The sequence below is a fragment of the Hemiscyllium ocellatum genome, chromosome 43 (assembly GCF_020745735.1).
Source record: "Hemiscyllium ocellatum isolate sHemOce1 chromosome 43, sHemOce1.pat.X.cur, whole genome shotgun sequence".
In the NCBI taxonomy this organism is placed as follows: domain Eukaryota; kingdom Metazoa; phylum Chordata; class Chondrichthyes; order Orectolobiformes; family Hemiscylliidae; genus Hemiscyllium; species Hemiscyllium ocellatum.
The window spans coordinates 29435026-29455771 of record NC_083443.1 but is presented as its reverse complement, the minus strand read 5'-3'; the positions used below and the strand labels follow the sequence as shown (position 1 = coordinate 29455771).

Below are 20746 nucleotides of genomic sequence, written 5' to 3'. Positions count from 1 at the left end.
CTCCTTCACCTGGCAGAGGAGTGGGGCTCTGAAAGCTTGTGATTTCAAATAAACCTGTTGGACTATAATCTGGCGTTATGTGACTTCTGACCTTGCCCAACAATCCTAAGGAGAAAGTGAGGACTGCAGATGCTGGAGATCAGAGCTGAAAATGTGTTGCTGGATTTCTGAAGAAGGGCTCATGCCTGAAACGTCGATTCTCCTGCTCCTTGGATGCTGCCTGAGCTGCTGTGCTTTTCCAGCAACACATTTTCAGCAACAATCCTAATCAAAAAAGCTTTTGAGAGTACAGCATGAATTGCAGACAGCTAGCATGAATTTCTGATGAAGCATCCCAGGCTCATCTCCCCTCAACCCTACGGAAAAAGAACATATGGCACAGTGATCTTTTCCTGCTCCCCTGGTCACTCTCGCATCTCTACCTCTTCACGGCCTCAAACTGATCTGGAGTGTAATTTTTTGCCGTCTCTCCTGTTGCCTCCCTGGATCCAGAGCTGGAACATGTGGTTCTTTTCCTTTGGTGACACTCCGATGTATCTGTAGTGTCTGATGGGGTGAAGTTACCAGACGGATGGCCGTTTTGCGTCATGGATTCTATCAAGTCTGGAAAGAAGAGAAAGAAAAAGGTGTTACTCTGAAGGCAAGGTCCAGAAACACTACACCTGCAGAGAGACTTGTGACAGACCTTTGGTTGAGGGTTTCACTAAATCTGAATACAATAATTTACTCACATTAGCTCAAAACAGAAATAGAAAAAGATTCTCCTATGACTCTCCAACTATTTTTTCCCAATTATTTATGCAACTCCACTGTACATCAGTATTAAAAAAAAGGTCCTCTTATGGATCAAACAGAACAGCTGTTTGACCCTTGTTTGAGAGCATTTATGAGCTACGTTCATGTAAAAGAAAAACTGCGATGTTCCTCCACCAACTTAATTTGTTTTGCTCCCCTCCATTGTTTCCTGCCCTTTTTGTTTTGATGTCTGTTACTGCTACATTGTCCGTGACGGAAATGATCGCAGTTTGGGTGACTGGTAGTTGCTGAATTGGTGTTTAGTTTCATAAAGTAAGACTTAAAAAAAGAGCTGTGTTGTTCCACCAGTGGGGAACTGGCTTCCAGACAGAGAAAGGTGCTAATCTGTACGTTTACAATAAAACACTCGTAAATATCAAAGCCTTTTGCTGTCTAATACAATATATTTCGAACTGAGATGAGGAGGAATTTCTTCAGAGGATGGTGAAACTGTGAAACTCACTGCCACAGAAGGCTACGGAAGCCAAGTCATTGAGTATATTTAAGGCAGAGATAAATGGGTTTTTGATGAGTAAGGGGATGAAAGATTATGGGGAGAAGGGGCTTGAGAGAATGGCTGAGCATAATTAATGGGCTGAATGGCCTAATTCTGCTCCTATTTGTTTTGGCCTACTGTTTAAAAAAACATCTTGGTTTATTAAACACTCATTCTCATTCCTGAACACAAAAGCTGGTATCCCTCAACACAACATTCAGAATTTGTTTCCATATTTCTGGTGAGGATATTTTGGAATGCATGAAAATCAACTTGATGTTCAGATCATTATTCTGCAATTTGAGAGACTCTCTTGTATATAAGCAGTGGGAGCCTGAGATGTTTCATTTGTGACCGTACAACAGATTGAAAATAAAAGGTTAAGTCACCAAAGCTGATTGGTGGGGAGGTTAACCTGAGGGTCACCATGTCTCACACCAGGTGTGAGGTTGAGAAGCTGGGACCTTCATGGTAACCTCAGCAGGTGCAAGAATTGAACCCATGCTGTTGACATCACACTGCATCATAAACCAGCTGTCCAGCCAACTGAGCTAACAAACAGAAGATATAATACATCTACTCAGTGAGCCTCAGGCACAGTATCCTTGTGCAGGAAGCTCTCAGCTTCTGCCAAATTCAAATCAGTTATATATCAGAAATTTGGGTCACTGTGATATCTGTAAAACTGATTCCAAAATAAATTGAGAAAGCTGCAGTATGCACTCACTCTCAACCTTTCTAGTTAAGTGTTGCTCCAGTTCAGTTAGAATCTAAGAAAATTATTTTCAGTTTTCCTCCGAGAGAAATGCTACAGAATGCATGTCACAGCAGATCATTATTTGCATATTAACTGAATGATAGAAATAAATTCCTCTTAATATGATCTAATGCAGGTTGCTTTTCTGAATATTTTATCCAGGAACAGTATGTGCTCATGAAGTCATACATTGAAGCAACGAGTCTCTGGTTTATTGATAGCTCTGAAGGCAATAGGATCAGCCCCACTTCAGATGGTCTGGAAAGTAGAGATTAAAATATGTATTCTAAATATTGGATTGACATCAAACAGGAGACTTACACCTGGACAGAAGATTGACTGGCTTAGGAGAAATGTCTTTCATCAAGCAATTCAGGAAAGTTGGAGGGGAGCCCCATTTCAGACACTTCAGCTAGGCATAAAGCGAGACCCTCAATTCTGAATATTGGGTTGATGTCCATTATTTTGATGGCTGCAGATAAGCCTCCCCATCTATCATCAAGTACAAGTGAGGTTTTTTAGACTTGGTTGAAGCTCACTTAAGAGAAGACACTCTGAAAATAGAAATTGCGAAGATGGAAACAAACTGAGCTATCTGCCCCTTGAAAGACTTGTATCATAAAATCCCTACAGTGCAGAGAGGACATTCGGCCCATCAAGTCTACACCAATCCTCCAAAGCTTCCAGCCCCTCCTCCGTCCTATCCCTGCATTTACCATGGGTAATCCATTTAGCCTGCACACCCCTGAACACTATGGACAATTTAGCATGGCTAATCCACTGTGCCACATCTTTGTTGACCCTGGGAGGAAACTGGAGCACCCGGAGGAAACGCTGGAGACACAGGGAGAACATGCAAACAAACAGTCACCTAAGGCTGGAATCAAATCCAGATTCTGGGTGTTGTGAGGCAGCAGTGCCAATCACTGAGCCACCACGCTACTGGACTTGCTTTCAGAAAGAATATCACCAATGCACAAACATAGAAGTGATGCTCAGGGGTGCAGGGATTTATAGACACAGATTGCAATTAAAATCAAAAGTGAAGGAACAACTGTCAACAATCCTAAAAGCAGCCTTTATGCAAATAAACATTGAATTAAATATATTTATGCCTATTCCCTGCTCCTCCAAAAGATGTTCGGCCTCTTGTATGCCTCAGTGCTGATTCTGTAAATTGCACAGCCTACATAATAGCACAGCCTTACAATGAGCTCATGTAAATGCCATTATTTCAGATTACTTCTAAGTAATTTCAAATCCTGTTATTAGTCTAGAACTTGGGTTAAGCAAACAGAACCAAATATATTTTAATGTCTATACAACAAAACAACCCGAAACTTACCAAAAATGAAAGGATGGTTGTGTTTATGCAGAATCCATCTGGTAAGACATCAGCACTGATAGCATGCTGAGCCAAGAAGATGTGTGTTCAATTCCCACTCAACAGACATTCTGGTGCAGTACTAAGGGAATGGTAAACTGTCAGTCGCCTATTTTTTGGAAGAGTTGTTAAACTAACGTCATGTCTGGCCTTTCAGGTGTATGCAAAAGATTCCGTGCCACTAATTGAAGAAGTGCAAGGGAAATTTCTCCAGTGCGCTAGGCAATATTTATCCCTTAATCAGCATCACAAAGACAGATGATCTGGTCATTATTACATTGCTGTTTGTGAGAGCTTGCTGTCTGCAAATTGACTGTCATTTTTCCTACAATATAACATGACATGGTGCTTTGTTGGCTTTGATGCACTTGGGAAGGACTGAGAAGATAAAAAGTGCCAAATAAATATAGATCATGAAATATGCCAAAGCCTTTTGTTCTGCTACAGTCAAGGTCTAAAGAGTAGAATTGAAGTAAGTTGTACAAACTATGCTTGTATTCACCTGAATTTCAAAACAATGATCTAATCAAGGTATTTCAAATAATGAAGGGATTTCGGTTGAGTACATACAGAGCCAACCGTGGCCTCTGATAGAGTAACCCGAATAAAAAGGGAAGCTACCTTAAAATTAGAGCTAGATTGTTTGGGTCTGAAGTCAGAAAGCCCTTTCTCACAGAAGGGTAGTGAAAATCTAGGTTGGGGAATGAAAGAGAGGGGTAGAGTGAGGAGTGAAGTTGAACTGCAGATCTAACCAAATGGTGGAACTGGCTCAAGGGGCTGAACGGCCTCTTGCTGTTCCATTGTTTTCACCATTACTACAGATAGAGAAACACAGAAAAAGATTTCAGCCTGCTTCCCCATTCAATGTGATTACGACTTATCATATAACTCTGTACCCACTTTTGCCCCATAACCGTTGATGACTTTAGCCCTAAAAACCTTATCTGTCTCCTTGATGAAAACATACAATGTTTTGGCGTCAACCACCTTTGGTGGCAGAGAATTTCAGAGACTCAGCACTCTCTGGGTGAAGAAATTTCTCCTCATCTCAGTCTTCATGGCCTACCCCAAATCCTTCAATTGTGACCCCTTATTCTGGAATCCCTGGTCATCGGGAACATTCTTCCTGCAGTCACTCTGTCTAGTCCTGTTAGAATTTTATAGTAAACAGGCCAAAGTGTTGATTATGTTTTGTATGAAAGATTTTCTGAAATTAGTGCTAAATTTATCTTAGTTTGAGCATGTGCTCACTTGACTCCCTCATTACTGTATTTACTTGGAAGCAATATGCTGCACTCAGCTTTTCCAAACCTTTAATTATTCTGTAAACTCAGTCATCTTTAAAATACCTCTTTACATTTTTGAAAAGACCAAATTCTGGGCTTTCTCAATTTCTCAGATGTCATATCAGTTGGCTATGTACTCAACCCAATCCCTTCATTATTTTAAATTCCTCGATTAGATCATCGTTTTGAAATTCAGGTGAATGCAAGCATAGTTTGTACAACTTACTTCAATTCTACTCTTTCGACCTTGGCTGTAGCAGGACAAAAAGTTTTTGCATAATTAATGATCTGTATTTATTTGGCACCTTTTATCTCCTCGGTCCTTCCCAAGTGTATCAAAGCCAACAATGCACCATGTCATGTTATATAAATCTCTTCACTTGTCCCGTTGGCTGAAGGAGAGTTGGCCAGGACAAAGAGAGAGGGGTCCACTCTGTTCAACTACTGCCAAGGAATCAGGGACTTCGGTTTCGACAAACAAGTGGAAGACTCTTTCAACAATACGTGGAACTGGACTCAAGTTGGTCAGGCCAGTGTAGGTATTAATTTCCCTTCCCAGACAACAGTGAATTAGTTTGGGTTTCCATACTTTTCTCATTACTTTTTCACACCAGCCAAAGATTTTGAAAAATCTGTTTCACAACTTGCAACAGTGAGATTGAAACTCAAGACCTGAGATACCAGATCAGTACCATTATCATGAGGCTGCTGGACTGATGCTCAAATGGACTTGACCCTTGCCCATTAAGCACTGGAGAAGGCTCTCACTGGGCTAGTAATCCAGAACCTCAGCCTAATGTCCTCGGGACTTTGTTTGAATTCCATTATGGCAAGATGACGAAATTTGAATTCAATAAAAATCTGAAAGTTAGCCTGTTGACAACCAAGCAATCACAGTCAACTGCCATGGAAAACAGTCTGGTTAACTAATGCCCCTCAGGAAAGGAAATCTGGCATTCGGACAGAGTTTGGCCTTAATTCCAGACTCACAACAAGGAAAGCGATTCTTAATAGCCCTTTTGTTAGAAATGGGGAAAGTGTTGTTTTTGCAGACATAGAAAAAGCATACAGAAAAGGGGTACAGCAAGAGAACTATTAACTCTGCAGGTATTTAGGGAAGAGTATCTCTACTTTTCAGTTTATAATTGTGGTTAATTAAATACTAACTTTGGTGTGTAATTATTATAGCAAATAAGTTCTTTTTAAAAATTATGTTTTCAGCAAAAATCTGAGAAAACCGAAATGCTTGGGCTATACAAAATGATACAAGTTAATGAAATGTCCGAGGATGGAATGTACCAGCAGAACTGATACAAAATATTAAGCCAGATCTTGATGTACTGTCGACAAAATAATGTGTGTGTCAGCACTTACAGAGAGGAAGGTTGCCAACCTGGGGAAGGGGGCTATGGGCGTGGCGCATAGATGGGCAGAGGTGAAATACTAAGAGAGATTGGGTAATGCAGGAGTCGGGAGAGGTGACCTCACGCAGCTCAAAAGTATAACTGTGTAGTAGTTTGAATAATCATGACTTCAATTGCTTTCTGCAATTGGGGTCCTTTCTTGCAAGATTGTAAAATAAATTGTCTTGTTTCCAGCTTTGGTAGTCTTGTATAATTTTATTGAGTTTGTTTCTTATAGATTTGGGGGCTCGTCCGGGATCCCAAGCTCTGGTCGCTCGGCAATTTTGGAAAAAATCGGAGAAGGTGTACCCCGCTGATTTCGGTGGTCTCTACTTTCCCCTATTGCCACAGCTGCTCGGGTGAGCGAGATCCGGACTGAGAGACCCTGGAAACAAGACGTGTAGATGCAATGCGGCGTATTCGGCCAGGTAACTCTTATGCACAAGACCCGGGTAAGAAAAAGGTCTTAAATAAGTATTATCCGGGCGACTGGTGTAGGCAGCGGGTTTTGTTTTGCTGTCAGTCTTTGCCATGAGCAAGGCGCACTAAGACACAGCAGATTGGTCGGGTAACTCTTATGGACTTAAGACCCGCATTCGGGAGTGGCTGAGATTTGCAGCAGCGCTTGCTGTTTCGCTGTGGTTCTAGCTGCGCTAAGACATGGTGGTTTGTCAGGTAACACTTATGTACACAAGACTGATCTAGATTTGCAGCGACATTTGTTGTTGGTCTTTGCCACTGACAAGATGAAATAAGATGCGACGGGTTGCCACGAGCGAGGCGCATGGAGACACGGCGGGTTGGTCGGATAACTCTTATGAACTTAAGACCCGCATTCGGGCGGCTGGGATTTGCAGCATTACTTGCTGTTTCGCCGCAGCGCGAAGGGCACTAAGACGTGGTGGTTCGGTCGGGTTACTCTTGTGTACATAAGACCCGGGTAAAGGTAAATTTCGGGCGACCTAGATTGACAATGGTTTTTGCTGTCTGGTATTGCCGCGGGACGGGGTGCGTTGATGTGACCACATAACTCTTGTTAGGAGTTATGTGGTCACATCAACTCTAGAGGAGTCATTGCAGGAAGCTCAAAGTGTCTGTGAATTACAGTGGCACTGTGTGTGTGTGTGTGTGTGTGTGTGTGTGTGTGTGTGTGTGTGTGTGTGTGTGTGTGTGTGTGAGAGAGAGAGAGAGAGAAAGTTTAACCCTTGGTGATTCAGTCTGAATGCACATTTGTTTGTTGGTGATTGAATGTTCCCTGGAGCTTGAGATCTGGGACTGTTTTGAATCTGATTTCCAATATGGAAATTTTAACATGATTTCTTTTAAGGTTAAGGATTTTGCAAGGTTATGAAATAAAATATTATCCCCTGCTCTTTTTACAGGTCATGACTACCTTACTATTAGTTTCTAACTAATCTCTTCTATCCTTACATAAAAGTGATTTGTGGAGGACAGTTGAAGTCTCAGTTCAACATTAGATTGTAATAAATCAAAAAAAAAGAAAATCCTATGGTTAAAATCGGTGACCTTGGATTCGGCCATTATTCATGCATTAGAATTTTTTTTTTAAACGACCTATAGCATTGTAATTGAGCAATGACTGGTCAGGACTACTTAAGAAAACTAATTTTGGATCAAGGGACTAAAACCGGGTAATTATAGTGGATTTCAAAGTTGGGAACTGTATGCATTTTACATTTTAAATATTAAACACTGAATAACCGAATTTATAATACATACATATATATCCATATATATATACATACACACACACACACACACACACACACACACACACACACACACACACACACACACACACACACACGTAAGATTCCTAAATGTATATTTAGGAACAGGCTTTGAAGTTAGATAAGCATAAATTGATATTTGAGATTTGATATTGCAATATTTCTTTTAAAAAAATCAAGGTCTAAACAAAACATTGGGTGATGAGGAATGGCCACGAGGTGGCCCTAAAGCTGTTTAGTTGGATAAATCGGCTCAGCAATTGATCTGGCAACGTAACATGAGAAGCAGAAAGAAAAGGACAAAACTAAAAAAGGAGAAGGAAATCGGAATGGTGGCGGGCAGTATGTTGAAAATAAAGGGAGGAGAAGAGATCGGGGAGGAGATGTTAAGGGGTCTAGTGGACAGGAACAAGGATCAAAGTGGAAATCCCCACAGGCGGGATGTTATTGCTGTGGAAAGACAGGTCACTTTAAGAGTGTCCAGATCCGAAAAAGGGAGTAAAGGCAGTGCCGTTTATGAACCCTGATGAAGAATAGGGGTGTCAGGAGTTCCTGCCCCCGGGGACCCACCAGGAATTCTTGATAAATTTAAAGGTGGGACCTGAAGGAGAGGAAACAGTGTTTTTAGTGGATATGGGAGCAGCACGATCATCCCCAAGCTTTAGACCTAGCAGTGTTAAATTAACTAACAAAAGTCTCAAGGTTTCTGGAGTAAAAGGCAAAGAATTCTTATATCAGAAAGCAGGACAATGGCTCACAGACTCGAGGATCTTGAAATATGAGACAATCTTAATAGAACAGGATGACCTTGTGTTAGTCACAGATAGTTGCTTGAATCCAGCTGTGGCGGAGAGAGGGGGGGTGGCCCCTGGCAATCCACAACTACCTTGATATTACTGAATATCCGACTAAAGTGCGAATGAACTTAAGAGACATACCGTTGCATGTGAGAGCTCGTTTATTTATCGACGGGGCCTCCCAGATGATTGAGGGTAAAAGGCACAATGGATATGCTGTAGTAGATGGGACAGAGGGAAGCATTATCAAGGCTGAGAGACTGCCTAATGGCTGGTCAGCCCAAACTTGTCAACTCTATGCCCTAGAAAGAGCTCTCAGAATCTTATAAAACAAAAAGGAACGATATGTACAGACTCCAAATATGTGTTTGGAGTGCACATATCTTCAAAAAAAAATTAGGCTAGAAAGAAGACCGATAAATAGCAGAGGAAAAGAACTAGCTCATGAGGAATTGATAAAACAAGTGCTGGAATCTCTGTTACTCCCGAGAGAAATAGTGATAGTTCATATAAATGGACATCCGAAGGTGAATGACCTGGAAGTAAGGGGAAATGGACTGATCGAAGAGGTAGTTAAAGAAGCGACCCTGAATCCACAAGGAGCAGTGATATATACTCCCTGATACCTACGGTTTCAAATCTTCGGGGTGTCCCGTTGTTTGCTGTGGGGGAGGAAAAGGGACTAAAGGATTTGAGATGCAAAGACAGCAGATGGAGCAGTCTTATAGTAGTGAGTACCTCCCATCAAGTCAGAACTGTGTTAAACCAAAAGGCAGGGAGATGGTTGACGAGGCCATCCTGATGGAAAAAAGATGACCTGATGTTAGCAACAGACACCTGTCTAAACCCAGCTACCTTCTTATGGAAGGGAGAACCCCTAGACAAACGAGAATCCAGAACATGACTGTTCAGATATCATAGTGTATCAAACCAAAATTAGACAGGACCTGAGAGATCTACCTTTACATGATGGGATAGATTGTTTATTGATGCATCATCGAGAGTAGTGGAAGGAAAAAGTCACAATGGATATGTAGTAGTGGACGGTAACAAAAACCAAACAGTGGAGGCAGACCAGCTGCCTAACACATGGTCAGCCCAGACCTGTGAATTGTACGCATTAAATCAAGCTTTAAAACACTTAGAGAATCAGGATGGGCCAATTTACACTGATTCTAAGTATGTATAAAATAATAAGGGAAGGGCTCAAAGGAGGAAGAAACCCAGGAGTGAGGCCTTTCCAAAGTATACAGGTGGATTACACCGAACTACCCCAGTGGGAAAACAGAAGTACCTAGTAGACCACTTAACCGTGTGGTTGGAAGCTTTCCCAATGTCATTAGCCACCTCAAAAGGAGTAGTGAAAACCCTCCTTGAACACATCATCCCACGATATGGAATAGTGGAAAGTATAGATTCAGACCAAGGTAGCCATTTTACTTCCAAGATTCTACAAGAAGTAATGGCAAGAATTCCACACCCCTTTGGCACCCACCCTCCTCTGGGTGGGTGGAACGAATGAATCAAATCTTAAAGAAGCAATTATCTAAGCTAGTCCTAGAGACTCGATTACCATGGACAAAGTGTTTACTTATCGCATTGCTACGCATTAGGACTGTTCCTAGACATGATGTAGGTCTCTCTCCTTATAAGATGATGTTTGGATTACCTTTCTTGGGCGGAAGAGGGGAATTACCAACTGTAGAGTTCAATGATAAGTTTTTAAAGGACTGTATTGTGGCGCTCAGCTCTTCTTTGTCTGTCCTTAGGAAGAAGGGTCTGTTGACCCAGATACCTCCACTTGAGTTCGACAATCGGGTGATTGGGTCCTGATCAAGACCTGGAAAGATACCAAACTCCACCCGAGCTGGGAGGGACCATTCCTAACCCTCCTGACTACTGAGACAGCTATCCAGACTGCTGAGAAAGGGTGGAGTCATCACACTCGCGTCAAAGGTCCTGTGAACGCCCCATTGGCAGAGTAGCATGCCCATCCTACAGGTAAAAACAATGACTGCAGATGCTGGAAACCAGATTCTGGATCAGTGGTGCTGGAAGAGCACAGCAGTTAAGGCAGCATCCAAAGTGCAGCGAAATCGACACTTCGGGCAAAAGCCCTTCATCAGGAATAAAGGCAGTGAGCCTGAAGTGTGGTACAGACAACCCTCTGAAAGTTAAGCTGAGAAAGAGGGAATGAACTAAGATAAAAGACTCTTTTAGTGTTTGATGATATATATTGTGTTGATTGTAAGGGTTGCGTGGACTCACCTCTCCCTGGCGCTTAAAAGATTAAGATAGGATGATAGGCAGGGTTCAGAGATGGGTGGGTACTGGTTTAGTATTATGAGGTTAGTAGTACTAACTGTTCAAGGAAGCGGGAAAAATCACTTCACTACACTATGCCAAAATTATGCCAAACAAGAGGGACTTGCCAACTGTTGGGTCTGTGCAGAGATCCCACACCATGGCGAATCTGGGATCCCCACCTCGGTAATACCACTCACCAAAAGAGAAATATACGATGTACAACAATTTGACTCGGGCTTAAATAATACAAAGTGGGAATCTGAAAGGAGCAAATATAACTTTGAGGGATGGTTCCCAAGGCCAGCCCTGAAAACCCAGTGTGTTATCGATAGCCTTAGAATTTCCCCACCAAAAGGAGCAGTGAATACCACCAATTTCTGTAATCGGAATGATGCCGCACCCTTCCAATGAGGAAAATCATCTTGCATCCATACCAACCAAGCCACTGCCACGAACACTCCCCAAGTATTAAATGGGACAGATTGGGTATATGGTCTGAAGGCCCATCCATTTATTCCCGGGGAAAAATACATTCGTGTGACCGAATGTATGGAAATAAATGCATGTAATGACATTGATGAAGCATTGCCTTAAAACAAGAAAGGATAGAGTGGTTGCTGTTACCTCGCTTATATAGTCCCTCACCTCCAAATAGCCCAATCAAAGAAAGGAGGGGGAGGATAAGACGTAAGACCCGAGAGGTCCCTGAAGAAGACTGTCTGCTGTAGACACTACTCCCAAACTACAGCACTCCAAGGGCAGGGATGGTAATACAGAAACTGGTGGATACCACCAGCACAATGGGAGAAACTCAATCCCAGATATCAGCCATAACCACCGAAATGATAGCAACAAGACTAACAGCTTTACAGAATCGAATGGCTTTAGATTATCTCTTGGCCGAAAAAGGGGAAACTTGTGCACTGATTGGTAAGGAATACTGCACCTTCATCCCAGACACCTCTTCCATAGTGAAACATAAGGCAGAAATAGTAAAGAAAAAGATAAGCAATATAAGAGAAATTGCAGATGAACTCCGAAAAGATGAAAGATGGGGATGGGGTGACTGGAGACTGACCAGTTGAGGAAAATGGTTAGCTAATTTAGGCATACATGTATTACTAATAATTATAGGTTTACTGATAGGATTCAATGTGTTAAAATGGACAATGACTAAGCTGGTAATGTCTTTGGGAGGACAACAATACAAGCGCAGGAAAGAGAGAGTAGCAGATTACTCCTGGAGTTTGAAAAAGACAGACTTAGAAGGACAGAAATGGCAAGATTGTGAACTTCTGCACCGTAGAGTGAAAAGAGGCAGAAAATAAAATTGCAAAAACAACAAATGGTAAAAGAAAAGAAATGGGGGAGTTGTTAGAAATGGGGAAAAGTGTTGTTTTTGCAGACATAGAAAAAGCATACAGAAAAGGGGTACAGCAAGACAACTATTAACTCTGCAGGTATTTAGGGAAGAGTATCTCTACTTTTCAGTGTATAATTGTGGTTAATTAAATACTAACTTTGGTGTGTAAATAAGTTCTTTTTAAAAATTATGTTTTCAGCAAAAAGCTGAGATAACCGAAATGCTTGGGCTATACAAAATGATACAAGTTAATGAAATGTCCGAGGATGGAATGTACCAGCAGAATTGATACAAAATGTTAAACCAGATCTTGATGTACTGTTGACAAAATAATGTGTGTCAGCACTTACAGAGAGGAAGGTTGCCAACCTGGGGAAGGGGGCAATGGGCGTGGCGCATAGATGGGCAGAGGTGAAATACTAAGAGAGATTGGGTAATGCAGGAGTTGGGAGAGGTGACCTCACGCAGCTCAAAAGTATAACTGTGTAGTAGTTTGAATAATCATGACTTCAATTGCTTTCTGCAATTGGGGTCCTTTCTTGCAAGATCGTAAAATAAATTGTCTTGTTTCCAGCTTTGGTAATCTCGTATAATTTTGTTGAGTTTGTTTCTTACACTTTGAAGTGATTTTCAAAGCCAATGATTTTCAAACGTAACTGGGGAAGGGCCACAAACGCTGGCCTGATCAATGATGCCCCCAAGAATAAGGCATAGTAAATCAAAATGGATATCCCCCTTTGCTTTCAAAAGTCTCCTCAAAACCTAGTTCTGGCCATGTCTTTGTTTGTTCATCCAATGCCCCCTCTACTGAACACTTTATCAATGAGGCACGGTATCTCCCTGCACCTCTATAAATTACCTTGCTATATTTTATTGTTTTAAAAATGCTATATAAATGCAATCACTGTTCAGTGAAATTATACAGTCATTGTTGATGCATTTCAAGGATTTTTTTTAATATCAGAGCACCTAATCAGGCTTTTAAAGGCAGTTAGAGATACGAGATGGGAAAGAAAGGAAGAGAGTCAGGGATGGTTAGAGCAATCTAGTTTAGCCACTCCTTCATAACCACCTTCTACATCCCCAATCCCAAAGAAATCCTTTACATATCTTCCTCGTCAATCTGCCTGCTCCTCAAGTCCATGGAGCAAAGATTTGAGACTATCTGGTTTAGCAAATCATTAGTAAATCTGACTGGGGCCACGTTAAGCACTGGTGGAAGGTAGCTGAAAACTACATAGGAACACATAATTGAACCAGAAACTTTGCTGATATAATAATAGAATATTGGAAAGAAATAGCTTTATGGGAGACATTACTGTCTGAATGTAGGATTCCAGCAGTATTTAGATATACAGATTTTAAAATGTCACAAAGAAGCCCTTCCAACTCAGCCTAAATTCATTATTTAACTTCTGGAGTACAGCTTAAAGACTATAATATCCTATCTGATTGCTTTCAACTGATCGACACTGATACAAGGAAAGGCTGCTCCTATTTTCAAAATGATATTAAATGAAAGACGATGCTCAAACATCAATATGAGCAAAGAACTGTAAATGTTAACAGCCCTGCTCAGTCACATGATACATTACCAACTTCCTCAATGACAGATCAGCATATCAAATGAGAAGCTCCATGCAGTAAAAGACTATCTTAGTATTGCTTTTCCAGGAAGACCGAAGCTCTCAATGGGACTTCCTTCAATGAGATCAGACCAAATTAAAAAGGCATTTGATTACCATCTTATGACATCCTCCAGAATGGAAGATAACTTCTGATGCCTATTCTGCTAATACCTTAGATGATAACTAAACTTGCCTCTACTCCATTTATCTATCTTTCCTCCAAATTCCTTCATTATTTCAGCTAACACAAATCAGCACTCAGTCCCAAAAATTTCAACAGAACCACGCCATCCATAGAATTTTGCAAAGGCACTTTCAGATTTCCACACATCTTTAGATGAAAAAGTACCTGTCGATTTCAATCTGAACAAGTTAGCTCTAGTTTTACTATCATACCCCCACATTTTGGATTCTCCCAACAAAAGAGTGGTTTCTTGATATTAATCCTATTGAATCTCTACTCACAGCTCCTGATTTTCCCGGCAACTCATTATCACAGCTAATTGCACTACAAATAAGGAAATTCCTTGTGGCCTCTTGCTAAATATGTCCTCCACAACTTGAGCTCTAGAAGGAACTGCAATAGCCTTTCAGAGTTTTGTGCTTTAAAAGTTTAGTTTGGACTGTAAATGATAATACACGGATGATGACTAATCTAGCTGTTTCTCAAAGCTAGCTTGAGTGACATGAGTCAGGAAGCTGAATGACGCTGCATAGACAAATGCGCTGCATAGATAAATGATGGTCCATCTGCTGCTAACAATCCCATTAAATGCAAGGAGATTTTTTTTACCCAATTGCGTGAACTGTCTCCTCACCAGCAAGGAAATCACCTCTATCAAATCTTTCATCGTTATTATTTCAAGATTTCATAACACTGGCAAATGTTTACATCTCTTTTCCCCAGGAGGATTTTGTTTTCATAGAATTAAACTCCTTACAGTGCAGAAAGAGGCCATTCAGTCCACTGAGTCTGTACTAACCTTCTTAAGAGCACTCCACTCCAATCCTGTAATTATGCATTTACCACAGCTAACCCCCCACCCCCACCCCACCACCTCGCCTGCACATGCACGGACACAACGGGGCAATTTGTAGCATGGCCAATCCAACTAACCTGCACATCTTTGGACTATGGGAGGAAACCGGAGCACCTGGAAGAAACACACGCAGACACGAGGAGAACATGCAAACTCAACACAGTCGCCTGGTGTTGGAATCGAACCCGGGTCCCTGGCAATGTGAGGCAGCAGTGCTAACTACTGAGCCACCATGCCACACTATTTTTCCAATTCGCAAAGGCTTTCTTTGTAGGTGATTATTTTTCACTAGCATGGAATCTCAAATCGCACAAATATAGTTTCTGGATCTGTGTTGTTAGTTGTTAGATATCACCCTGAATCGGGCCTCTCTGGGATAATTAATCAATTACATTGGCGGGCTTGCTAAGGTAGATGTACAGAAGTTGTTCCCCTTGGGAGAGAGTCTATGAGCAGAGGGTAAATTCACTACTGTCTAAGAAATTCTTTTCCTTCTCAGTCTTAAATGGACAACTCCTTACTTTGAGATTAAACTCTTTGGTCCTAGTCTCTCCTAAGAGTGGGAACAACCTCTCTTCATTAATCCTGTCAAGCCCACTAATAACCTTCTTTATTTCAATAAGGTTGCCTCTCGTTCTTCTGAACTCCAGTGAGTACTGGCCCAACATACCCACCCTCTCATCATAAGGAAATCTGCCAATGACTGGATCAACCCTCTGCAGCCTTAAATAATATTCAGTTCCTGTAATCTTCTTTCCAAAGTGCATAACTTTGCACTTTTCCCACATTATTCCCAAACTGCCAAGTTTGTTCCCGACTCAGGCGACTGACTGTGTGGAGTTTGCACGTTCTCCCCGTGTCTGCGTGGGTTTCCTCCGGGTGCTCCGGTTTCCTCCCACAGTCCAAAGATGTGCAGGTCAGGTGAATTGGCCATGCTAAATTGCCCGTAGTGTTAGGTAAGGGGTAAATGTAGGGGTATGGGTGGGTTGCGCTTCGGCGGGTCGGTGTGGACTTGTTGGGCCGAAGGGCCTGTTTCCACACTGTAAGTAATCTAATCTAATCTAAACTTCACCCATTTACATCCCTCAGCAGCACCTGCCTTCCCACCTATTTTTGTGTCATCCGTAAACCTGTCATTAGTACATTCACTTCCTTTATCTAAGTTATTAATATGTATTGTAAATATTTATGACCCCAGCACTCATCCCTGTGGCACTCTACTTGTTACAGGCTGCTATTCTGAAACTGCCCCCTTTATCCCAACTCTCCATCTTCTATTAGTTAGTCAGCCCTTTATTCATGCGAATATACTGCCTTCAAAACCATAGGTTCTTGTCTCATTAAATCAAAAGCCATGAAGGAGTTCATGATGTGAAGAGTCTGGGGTGGACAAAGTTAAAACCACACAACACCAGGTTATAGTCCAGAAGGTTTATTTGGAAGCACTAGCTTTCGAAGCGCTGCTCCTTCATCAGGTAACTAATGGAGCAGGATCCTGTCCCACAACCACCTGATGAAGGAGCAGCGCTCCAAAAGCTATTGCTTCCAAATAAACCTGTTGGACTATAACCTGGTGTTGTGTGGTTTTAACTTTGTCCACCCCAGTCCCTTCACATCATGAACTCCTTCATGGCTTTTGATTTAATGAGAGAAGAACCTATGGTTTTGATTCACATGAATAAAGGACTGACTTTTGTGATTTTTAACTTTGAAGGAGTTCAACACCATCCAAACCATCCACCTCCTTAAATATTCTCTCCTTCTACCAGATAGACACAATGGAAACTATGTGTGCCATCTATAAAATACACACACCACAGCAAAAGCCCCTTTGGCAGCACTTTCCAAACATGTTACATTCATCATCTGGAAAGGAGGAGGGAACTGACGTATGGGAACACCATGACCTAGGATTCCCCTCCAAGGTACTAACTTACCATTCTGATTTAGAAATACATAAACATCCCTTCAATGTTGTTCGGTCAAAATCAAGTCAAGGATGTATGTACCTACATCCTAAGCATTGCTATGGTTCCAAAGGGAGCTCACCACCACCTTCTCAAGCATGATTATTACTGTCCTTGCCAGCATCCACATCCTATGACCAAATAACAAAAAAAACTATGTTCTCGCACTAACTCAGTATTGTTTTTATTCTCTTAATGTTTAAAAATCTTAAACTCTTGTCTTGAATATCTGCAAGACTGAACAGCTATAGTTCTCTGAGGTACAGAATTTCAAAGATTCACAAATTGTTGAGTGAAGAAATTTTTTCTTCTGCATCATTAATGCCTGACCCTTCATTCCGAGACTGTGACCTGAGTTTTGGAGTAAAGTGCTCCTATAATCTACCTCAGTCAAGTCCTGTGAAAAAAAAATCTTTACATTTCAAATACCTCACCTCTCTATTCTGTGAGATTTAAGCTTCCACTATTCAATACCTTCAACCTGGGCAGCATAGTGGCTCAGTACTTAGCACTGCTGCCTCACAGCGCCAGGGAGTCAGGTTCAATTTCTGCCTCGGGCGAATGTGGAGTTTGCACATTCTTCCTGTGTCTGCATGGCTTTCCTCCCACAATCCAAAGATGAATTGGCCATGCTAAATTGCCCATTGCATTAGGGTACATTAGTCAGGGGTAGGGGAATGGGTCTGGGTGGGTTACTCTTTGGAAGGTTTGTGTGGACTTGTTGGGTCAAGGGACCATTCTAATTAATCCTTACCGCAATAACCTACCTTAGACCATAAGGCATAGGAGCAGAAATCAGGCCATTCAGCCCATCAATCATGGCTGATGTTGCCCAATGCCATTCTCCCACTTTCTCCCCGTAACCCTTGATACTCAAGAACCTATCTTCGCCTTAAATATACTCAATGACCTGGCCTCCATAGCCTTCTATAGCAATGAATTTCATAGATTCACCAATCTGGCTGAAGAAGTTTCTCCTTATCTCTGGTATAAAATGTCTTCCCATTACTCTAAGGCTGTGCCCTCAGGTCCTGGTCTTTCCTACCAATGGAAACATCTTCCCTACATTGGGCAAGAGGTAATCCAGACGAGTCGAAAAGTGCGGTGCTGGAAAAGCATAGCCGGTCAGGCAGCATCCGAGGAGCAGGAGAGTCGACGTTTTGAGCATAAGCTCTTCATCAGGAATGGTCAGCTCATGCTTGAAACCACCAGCTGTGCTTTTCCAGTGCCACACGTTTTGACTCTGATCTCCAGCTTCTGCAGTCCTCGCTTTCTGCTAGTAATACAGACAAGAGAAACTTTGGAATTTCATTTTGTTACGCCACAATGATGAAGAGGTAATGTCAAAACATTAGTAATCCAGAACCTCATGCAAATATCCTTAGAGCAGAGAAAGCAGATCTAACTGAGAGTGGAACCTGATAAGGGTGTTCAAACATATCACATCCAGAGACACAGGTAGGGAGAAACCTTTCCTTTAAGTAAAGGCTTCAATAATCAGTTTTAACATAAGGATCAGGAAGTTTACAAGTGATTTGAAATACAATGTTTCACCACACAGCACTGGTATTTGGAATTCACTGCCTAAAAGAGTAGAGGCAGGAATCATCAAGATATTTAAGAAGTGTGAGATGAATATGTGAAACAGCACAGCATACATGGCCACAGGTCAAGTGCTGAAAAATGGAATTAGTATAAGTGATTAATGACAAAACACACACTAATAACAGAGTGCTGTGTAAAAATCCCATGAAATTATTACTTGTGAGGAGTCTCTGAAAGGCCCGTGTGTATTCTCTGTACCCCATGTCGATGTTAAAACCTAACGTATTAATCTTGAGAGAGCTGAGAAGATTGACCATTATTAGGCCAGACCAACAAAACAGGGAAATTTTAGGCTTATTTTTGAATGTGACAGGTAGGCTTTCAATCTGAAATTGATGATCGATTCAGTGACACTTGTCAAAGCTGGAGTTTGTCAGGGGCTCCTTCGTTTCTACGTGGTTACAAAGTACATTCATTCCTCTGCCTCTTCGGCCTAAATTCATCACAAGCCTTTACCAGTGTCTACACTGAGGAGATGGCCTTATGCTGGGAGGTGAGCTTATGGGAGCCAAGCCGATTGGCACCACGGGGGTTGTAGTTCCAACAGGTGGCCTCAGAAAGGCGCTCTACGGTTCAGTGAACTACAACTCCCATTGCCCCTTTCGGAGACCCGCACATGCGTAGTACGTCACCCCAGCCTTCAGCCAGGCCGCAGTTTAACTCAACACAGCGGCAACGCCGCCATACTCACTTTTCACTTTCTCCGACGGGTACAACTTCTGAGCCTTCCGTAAGAACTTGAGCGCCTCTTCCCTGTTGCCATGTTTGAGCGCGTTCAAACCGATTTCCGTACAGCGTTCCGCCTCATCTCTGTTTCCTTCCATTTCGGGGCTTTGGGGTTGAACGGCCACTGCCGGTGTTCTCTTGGTGTCGTCACATTGGAGGTCGGAAACAGCCGAGGGCGATCGGGTGAGCCGCTGTACGTCATAATCTGTGACGGAAACACCCGAGTGCCGTGGGCGGTCCGGTTTCGGGAACGTCATCATCTGTGACGAAAACAACCGAACGCGTTGCGAAACGATTCGGCGGTTGTATAGGCGGCGCATACTCAGTTGTGATTGTGACGCTTTGCGACGCCATTTTACTGTAGGTTGACGCATGTCTACTTGCGACAGAAACATCACGACAATTTACCACGAGATAGCGCAAACTCACTGTCCAAACCCAGTAGTGTCGCCATCTTACTGTAGGTAAAGAAGCATGCTCATTTGTGACAGTGAAGCCTTTACGAGGCCATTTTTCTATAGGAAGGAATAGCAACTTCCAAGAAATGTTGCATTCAATTCTGGCAGCCCTACTGGGGTGGAGTGATCTGAGCTGCAGACAGAAGCTGAATAGACTAGGGCTGTTTTCACTGGAGTGTCAGAGGCTGAGGATGACCTTATAGAGGTTTATAAAATCATGAGGGACACAGATAGGATAAATAGGTCTTTTTCTCAAGGTTGGGAAGTTCACAAGTAAAGGGCATTGGTTTAAGGTGAGAGGGAAAAATGGGACTGAAGGTGCAACTTTCTCACAGAGGGTGGTGCGTGCATGGAATGAGCTGCTAGAGGCTGGAGGCTGATACAATTACAGGCATCTGGATGGGTTTATAAATAGGAAAGCTTTAAGGGTTATGTGCCAAATGGGACTGGATTAATTTAGGATATCTGGTGCGGCACAGTGTTGAGCACTGTTGCCTCACGGTGCCAGGGACCGGTGTTCGATTGTACCGTTGTGTGACTGTGTGAAGTTTGCACTTTCTCCCTGTGTCTGCGTGGGTTTCTGCTGGGTGGTCCGGTTTCCTCCCACTGTCCAATGTGTGCAAGTTAGGTAGATTGGACATACTAAATTGCCTGTAGTGTTCAGGGATGTGTAGGTGTGTTAGCCAAGGGATATGGGAATATGGTATGGGGATGAATCTGAATGGGATGTCTGTTGGACTCATTGGGCTGAATGGCCTTCTTCCACACTGTAGGGATTCTCTATTATATAGATGAGTTGGACTGAAGGATCTGTTTCTGTGCTATACATCTCTTTGACTCTAAAGTAAAGACATACATATTTGTGTCGCTTGTCGTGATATCTATGTGTTTCAAAGCCCCTCACAACCAATATTTTCAAAGTATAGTTAACTATTGTATTGGAGGAAACCCAATTTATGCACATCAAAGTCCCATCAAGACTC

The 20746-nt window shown here is 42.2% G+C and overlaps 1 protein-coding gene across 2 annotated transcripts in view; it reads right to left on the bottom strand.

The window, feature by feature from the left end:
- Window positions 1–19462, bottom strand: part of dnajb12a (DnaJ heat shock protein family (Hsp40) member B12a) — a 32400-nt gene extending 12938 nt beyond the window's left edge. For both annotated transcript variants that reach the window (XM_060853997.1, XM_060853998.1), the window contains exons 1-2: window positions 19271–19462; window positions 423–603 (exon numbers count right to left, since the gene is read on the bottom strand). In XM_060853997.1, coding sequence (XP_060709980.1) covers window positions 423–603; window positions 19271–19403 — 314 coding nt within the window. In that variant the 5' untranslated portion in view covers window positions 19404–19462. The remainder of the gene's footprint in view (window positions 1–422; window positions 604–19270) is intronic.
- Between the last annotated feature and the right edge of the window lie 1284 nt (window positions 19463–20746).